The sequence below is a fragment of the Cicer arietinum genome, chromosome 2, assembly GCF_000331145.2.
Source record: "Cicer arietinum cultivar CDC Frontier isolate Library 1 chromosome 2, Cicar.CDCFrontier_v2.0, whole genome shotgun sequence".
Lineage (NCBI taxonomy): Eukaryota > Viridiplantae > Streptophyta > Magnoliopsida > Fabales > Fabaceae > Cicer > Cicer arietinum.
Genome location: NC_021161.2, coordinates 51,241,824 through 51,249,690, shown reverse-complemented (window position 1 = coordinate 51,249,690; position 7,867 = coordinate 51,241,824). Strand labels below are relative to the sequence as shown.

Genomic DNA, 7,867 nt, shown 5'->3' with positions numbered 1-7,867 from the left:
TTATTATTATTATTATTATTATTATCTCTTATATTATTAAAGAATTAATATAAAATATTTTTAAAATAATAGTAATAGATTAATTGATTTTTATTTACGTGATATGCACGTGATTGATATATTGAAATAGAATAATATATTTAAATTTGTTGTAGAGTATTCTTAAAATAAATTTAATTGTATGTATTGTTCATATTAAAAAAATACAATGCACAACAATTCATGAGTATCTCTTCTAGTAAAAATCAAATTTCTTTAATAATATGACAATTGTAATTAATTGATAATATAAAAAAAATTACACTAGATATATTAATTAAACATATTAGAATGTAATTGTTTTCCTTTGTATTTTCATGTTAAATTTTTTTCCTTTTTAACTAAATATTGCAATCATTATTCTGTATGATAAATCATGATGCTTTATTTTAGAAAAAAAAATTAGGCTAAATAGCACTAGAGTCCCTTAACTTATTTTCAGTTAACGTTTTAGTCATTTTATATTTTTTTTTAATTTGGTCATTTATTTTAGTTTTAAGTGATAATTTGATATTTTTATGTTTTAAAATGTAACAATGTTATCTTTTTTTTTTTTTGCAAAAATTCAAAAAAGTAATCAAAAATTTCAAACAAAACTCATAAAATTATTTATCATCTTTAATATAATGCAAATTTCATCAAATTCATAACTAAATTTCAAATAAACTCATATTTTCTATCTCTAACAACATCAAATAAAGAATGAAAATATGAGTTTATTTGAAGATTTATATTACAAATTTGATGAAATTTGTATTATATTGAATAATATAATAGATTTTATAGGTTTTGTTTGAAAATGTTAATGAAATATTTGAATTTTTGTAATAAAAAGGATAACATTGTTGACATTTTAAAACATAAAAGATCAAATTGTCACTTATAATTAAAATAAATGACCAAATTGAAAAAAGAAAAGAAAAAATAAATAAATGACTAAGTTAATAGAAATTAAGTTAAGAGACCACACATAGTATTTAGCTAAAAAAATATATCAATTAAATTATTATCTACTAAATAATACAATTACTATTTTGTATATATTTCACTTGTATTACAAATAAATAATTTTTGTTTTTGTTTTACGTATGCATTCATTTAATAATAAATACTTATTCAACTCATAATTGTAAAAAAAAATTATAATTTATTTATTATAATTTTGATAGTGAATAATCCATTATCAAATCATAGTACTTCACACTTTTTAATATTTCTCATTCATATTTTTTGAAAATTTAGTTAAAATGAAAATAAATCCTTATTAGAGCTGATTAAATACAATTTGGTATAGTATACCATTTTGGGTGTCTGTGAAAAGAATGAACTTGAAATAGTCAAACTCTTAACGCTAATAAAGGGGAGAGACAAATGCTTTGAAAAGTAAAACATTGAGGTAAATGCAAACAAGGTTACTTGTTAAATATATATAGAAATATTTAATTAAAAATTATGTTTTCAACTTTTTGAAAAATGTGGTTTTTTCTATATATATATATATATATAAAACAGGATGTGTTGTTCTTCTGAATAATTTTTTTTTATTCTTTTTATTATAAGTCTTTTATTAACAAATATAATTTGAATTTTAATCACTATTCCGAGTAAAAGTAATTTTTTAAAAATAATTTAATGATATTATTTTTAATATAGTTTTTGTTTATTTTAAAAATATTTAATGCATATAGTTGAACATTTAATATTATAAAAAATAATTTAATAAATTTAACTTATATTTTATATAAAATCTAAAAAATTAATTATATTTAATTAATTTTTTAATAATTATGAAAGTAGTTTTTTGTGTGCTTATAATATAATAGTGATAGAAGAAATTATATTGTATGAAAGTTTAAAACAAGTACCTCAAACTCATCTGTTGACTTTCAGTTTTCTCAGTTATGGCATTTTTTCATATATATCTTATATCACTGGCATCTTTAAAGCATCAACACATTGCCAAATGCCAACTACCCTACGTTCTATGTTTTTATTATTTCCTTCTCCTACTTTTATTCATCATAGACTCCCTAGAAGCAAAACAATTTGATGAATAAGAATGAGAAATTCAGCACATGGTTTGTGCTTTAAGAGACAAAAAATTGGGCCAAACAAAACAGATTCAATAAAAAAAAACATGCAACATAAAAAAAAAAAATCACGTAACATAAAAAAAAACATGTAAACATGTTAGATGAAGTGTGAGTAATCGAAGGGAATGGTGATGCGCGTAGTATCTTTGTTGAAAGTTGATCATGGCGAACTCATCTCTCTCTCTAAACGCATCACAACCGTTGAATCTCTTCTTCAATTCCACGCCGTTACAGTCACCACCGGTAACTCCACCAACCCCTTCATCGCCGCCAAACTCATCTCTCTCTACGACACTCTCAACCACCCTTCTTCATCTTCCACACTTTTCCACTCCCTTCCTTTCAAAGACACTTTTCTTTGGAATTCCTTCCTCAAAACCCTTTTCTCTCGCTCTCTTTTCCCTCAACTTCTCTCTTTTTACTCCCTCATGCGTTCTTCCAATCTTCTCCCCAATCAATTCACATTCCCCATTGTTGCTTCTTCTTATGCTCACTTGTTGCTTCTTCCTTCTGGGATGAACCTTCATGCATTGGCTTCTAAATTAGGCCTTTTTCCTTCTAGTTCTGCTGTTGGGTCTTCCTTTGTGTCTTTGTATTCGAGGTGTGGTCAAATGAATGATGCGGTTAAGGTGTTTGATGAAATTCCTGTTAGAGATGTTGTTGCTTGGACTACACTTGTTATTGGGTATGTGCAAAATGGGGAGTGTGAGAAGGGTTTGAAGTGTCTTAGTGAGATGTTTGGGATTGGTGATGATGCTCAGAAGCCTAACTCTAGAACATTGGAGGGTGGGTTTCTTGCTTGTGGGAATCTGGGTGATTTGTTCAATGGCAGGTGTTTACATGGTTTGGTTGTGAAAAATGGGATTGGAAGTTCGGTTGTTATACAATCTTCGATTTTGTCTATGTATTGTAAATGTGGGGTGCCCGATGAAGCTTATCGAAGCTTTTATGATGTGATGAACAAAGATCTTTTGTCTTGGACATCCATCATTGGTGTTTGTGCTAGGTTTGGGATGATGAGTGATTGTGTGAGGTTGTTTTGGGAAATGCAGGAAAATCAAGTGCACCCGGATCGAATTGTTATTGGTTGTATTCTTTCGGGTTTTGGTAATTCCGTGGATGTATCAGGAGGGAAAGCTTTTCATGGATTAATCATTAGGAGACATTATGTGCCTGATGAAATGGTTGATAATTCATTGTTGTTTATGTACTGCAAATTTGGAATGTTAAGTTTTGCTGAGAGGCTTTTCCACCAGTGTCAAGGGAGCATAGAGTGCTGGAACTTTATGGTTGTTGGTTATGGTAGAATAGGCAAGAATTTAAAATGTATTGAACTCTTCAGGGAGATGCAATATTTAGGTATTTGTTCTGAACCAGTTGGTGTCGTTTCTGCAATTGCTTCGTGTGGCCAGTTACAAGCAATCAACTCGGGAAGGTCAATTCATTGCAATGTGATCAAAGGTTTTGTGGATGAGACTATCTCGGTCACCAATTCACTCATAGAGATGTATGGAAAATGTAATAAGATGACCGTTGCTTGGAGAATATTTAATGGGTCGGAGCAGGATGTTACCTCGTGGAACACTCTGATTTCAGCTCATATTCATGTCAAGCATCATGAAGAAGCCATAAACTTATTTAATAAAATGATTATGGAAGACCAGAATCCTAACACAGCCACATTGGTGGTAGTGCTTTCAGCTTGTTCTCACCTTGCATCTTTAGAGAAAGGAGAAAGAGTTCAACACTACATAAATGAAAAAAGTTTTAAGCTCAATTTACCTCTTGGCACAGCTTTGATTGATATGTATGCCAAGTGTGGGCAGCTAGAAAAATCAAGAAAGGTATTTGACTCAATGATGGAGAAGGATGTAATTTGCTGGAATGCAATGATCTCGGGTTACGGAATGAATGGATATGCAGAATCTGCAATGGAGATATTCGATCTTATGGAAGAGTCAAATGTTAAGCCAAATGGAATTACTTTCCTCTCTCTTCTCTCAGCATGTGCCCATGCAGGGCTTGTTGAAGACGGGAAAATTTTGTTTGCTAAAATGCCGAGTTTTTCAGTGACCCCCAATTTAAAGCACTACACTTGTATGGTAGATCTTTTGGGAAGGTCGGGTAATCTAGAAGAAGCAGAAGAACTGGTCTTATCTATGCCCATTTCTCCTGATGGTGGCGTGTGGGGAGCGCTGTTAAGTGCTTGTAAAACTCACAATCAAATTGAAATGGGAATAAGAATCGGCAAGTATGCTATTGACTCTGAACCAGAAAACGATGGATACTATATAATGGTAGCCAATATGTATAGCTCAATTGGGAGATGGGAAGAAGCAGAAAATGTGAGAAGGACAATGAAAGATAGGTGTTTGCTGGGAAAGAAAGCTGGTTGGAGTGTGCTTTGAGCTAAAAATTCCTTTCACTCAAGCCTCTAATCTTTGGAAGGGTCAAAGGAAACTTCTGGAAGTTTACCCGAGTGAGTGCAATGAGCTTAATTTCTTAAATCTCTCCTTCCATATTAGCTTATTATTAAACATCTGGTATTAGGAAGCTGACATGATCAAGCTTGAAAACCTGTTTGCATCATAGCTTCCATGAGCATTTGATGCCCACTATTTTGGATGCACAAGTCATGCACATATGATATAATTGAGTTAGCAACGAACTGGCTTTTAAATATCATATGGGATTTTGAACTTTGAAAGTTTTGTGTGGCAGGAGCAAACTGAGCTTATGCATATTATGGAAATTTTGCAGGTTGATACTGTGTGTGCTCACTTTCACTGTTATTACTATTGGGTTTGCTTCGCAAGCAAGTTGAATGATTTGCACAAAATTTGTTATTGTGGATTATCATTTTTAATCATGGTTAGTTGTTGCTTCTAGGGGTACGCATTTCATACAATCCTTTGGCTACCTGGATGCTCCTATTCCAAGTTACCAAAGTTAATTAAGAATCCAAGGAAGTAAGGAACAAACATTTTATTAAACAGAGTACAGGTTGCAGAGGAAGAAAATGATAGATATCTTGATATTCTTGATACATGTATTCTTCTACATCAAAAACCTTTTCAACATCTACGACTGACACAGCACACATCTGCTTGCAAACATGTGGACAAAACACATCGATCAAAACAAACTACATCTTTATTTGGGGTCACATCAAATGCTGCGTAAAACTTCTCTAGTGTTAGCAAAACACATGAAGAGGTGCTTTTAATGGAGGAGACCTTCATCTCACTGCAAAATCAAAAACTCATCATGTAATGTTACCTAGTCAAATATAAGCACGGGTAGTTTATACATTCCAGCTCAAGGTTTATTACGAGTTATGATGATACAATACCTTGACATTTCGAAGGCGATTTCGAACCACATTTACCGGGCAATTCCATAGCATCTTTGACGCTGATTCCAAGTGAAGGTAGGATAGACTTGTATGTGCAGAGGCAAGGAAGATTGGCTCCGCGAATAACAGCGCAGCATTTTTCATCTGGGGGTGGCGGGTTTTCACCGGTAACTGCTGCACGACAGAATTTTAGCTGACTTGACTCTATGTCACATATTTTAACAGCTTGAGCACCACCCAACAAAGCAATAAGCAGTGCTGCTACCATCCACTGCATCAAAGATTTGCCACTAGAATGTGCCATTAATACTAATTAATCTAATTAACCAGGTGCTAGTTATATGTTCAGCTGTGATGTCTCTAAGAGTTAATTTATAGTGGTGTTTGGGATGTTAATGGAATAATTTTTAGCATTATTTTAGTTTTAATAGTGTCACTTAGTAAAAGTTGTGTCATGTGAGTACAGTCTGTGTGTGTTCACGAGTTAGATTAAACATTAGAATAGTGAATGTAATAATCATAACAAAACAAACTTAAAAGTGGCCCATTATTTGCTGAAAGAACAAAAAGTGGTTCATGGGCAATTGAGACAAAAGTTTCCACATTTTTTCTTGTGCGTGTTGATTTTTTGATAGTAATAATGTTTAAAAATGAATAGTAAAGAAATGAAAGGATTTTTTCTTTTTTTTTTTATATATTTATTTTACATTTTTTCAGTTATATATGTTTATTTATTTTTCTCCACGACAGGAGATTTAATTCTAGAGGTTCATTGAGGCTAGAGATATCGGATATTTAATCTAAATCAATTAAATTGATTGGATTTGGTATTTTTTGTTCATGTTCAAGTCCAACTGGAACAAACAAATCAAATATGACCTATATTAGTTTATTTATCGCTTTTGTATCATTCAAAATCATTAGTTGAAAATCGATTAATTGAGATACATATTAAATTATTATATTTGATTTTTTTTATAACGATTATATTTGATTATTATTTCTTTTATTTTACATCAATAAGTCGTATAATCTTTTAACATGTATTGCATTCATATATTTTTTAATTATTATATATTATTTTTCTTATTATAATTTATGTATTTTTTTTCATAATATACAAATTTTAAAGTATTTGAAAAAGAGTTAACATTTTTTAGATTTTTTAAAATAAAGTTTCTTAACTTTTTAAAAAGATCAACTCGATTAATTAGAATTAAATTAACTTGCACTGTTTGATTTAGACTTTGTGAAAAATATTGTAAAAATTAAATTAAATCAAATCAATTACTTTTATTGGTTCCATATTTTGTTTTATTTTTGAAACAAAAACCAAATTGATCCATTACACTCTTAAGAATAATCAATATGAAGCTTTGTTTTGGAAAAAATATGAAGCTCCTAAACGGTTTTCAATTGTCAAAGCTATCCCGTGAAGGTGTAGTGGTATAAGTGTCGTCATCATATTATGTAAAATAAAGTAGTAAGTTGATAACGAAACATTTGTGGGCTACTGTGGAATATTGCACTTAGAGTAAATTATTAAAATATATGATTAAGTTGAGAGGTATCCTCAAAACCTAGCTGCATCATTTTTCTCACTTTTTTTCTTCTTCATCCACCAAATAAAAGTGGTTTAGAGTTAATTTTTAATCTGAAATTATTTATCTATTTTTTTTAAAAATAAGTGATTTATATTTTGTCTTTACTTCAGATTTTTTTACTTTTTATGATTTCATCGTTTTAGTGCGATATTATTTTAATTTTTTGTTTTAATGCGGCATTTATTTGATTTCGATTGATATACTAGTTTCGGTTTAGTGTAGATTTTTAATTAATAATTTTTACGTCATCAACATTACATATCTAGAGACATAAATATTTCAGACGCTCTTAATTTTATCTGTAGATTTTGTTTTAGAGGTTAATTTTACTATAAATAGAGAATATGTGGATTGTAATCATTATCAAAAAAATAAATGAAAAAGTTAGTTTTTAGAATGGTTTTGGCATTAGTATTTAGTCTCTTTTAGAAAAAAGCTAGTTTTTAATCAACTTTTAGTCCTTCAAAATTTTCTATTTTTATTTTGTGTCTCTTTTTTTAAGTCAATTTTTGTGTATTAGTTGAACTTTTGAATGATTTTTTACAATTATATTTAGGACATTATAAATGTCTTTTATAAAAATTTAAATTTTTAAAACTAAAAATTTATTAAATATGAATTTTTAAATTTTTCACACTTAAACTTTTATATTTAACTTATCTCTTATTAAAAAATCTAAATTTTTGTATTCTAAATAAATCTTATGTTCTATGAAGTAAAAAGATTTAGAGCGATAACCAATAGACACAATATTGAAAGTTAAGAGAAGAACATTA

The 7,867-nt window shown here is 29.6% G+C and overlaps 2 protein-coding genes across 6 annotated transcripts; one reads left to right on the top strand and one right to left on the bottom strand.

Annotated features, from left to right (window-relative positions):
- The first annotated feature begins 1,983 nt into the window (after window positions 1–1,983).
- Window positions 1,984–5,441, top strand: LOC101492150 (pentatricopeptide repeat-containing protein At4g39952, mitochondrial). 5 transcript variants are annotated; one of them, XM_027332037.2, is made up of 3 exons: window positions 1,984–4,611; window positions 4,854–4,892; window positions 5,022–5,441. In XM_027332037.2, exon 1 carries the CDS (start codon window positions 2,258–2,260, stop codon window positions 4,538–4,540), a length of 2,283 nt encoding a protein of 760 aa, XP_027187838.1. In that variant the 5' UTR covers window positions 1,984–2,257; the 3' UTR covers window positions 4,541–4,611; window positions 4,854–4,892; window positions 5,022–5,441. The 5 variants fall into 5 exon arrangements, with proteins under 5 accessions (XP_027187838.1, XP_004491448.1, XP_004491447.1 ...); XM_004491391.4 differs by lacking the exon at window positions 4,854–4,892; XM_004491390.4 differs by lacking the exon at window positions 4,854–4,892 and having other exon boundaries at window positions 4,893–5,441.
- Window positions 5,103–5,951, bottom strand: LOC101492727 (putative lipid-transfer protein DIR1). The gene is made up of 2 exons (XM_004491392.3): window positions 5,485–5,951; window positions 5,103–5,378 (listed from the first exon to the last, which is right to left on the bottom strand). The coding sequence occupies exons 1-2, from the start codon at window positions 5,789–5,791 to the stop codon at window positions 5,371–5,373; spliced, it is 315 nt and encodes a 104-aa protein (XP_004491449.1). The 5' UTR covers window positions 5,792–5,951; the 3' UTR covers window positions 5,103–5,370.
- Window positions 5,952–7,867: the final 1,916 nt, after the last annotated feature.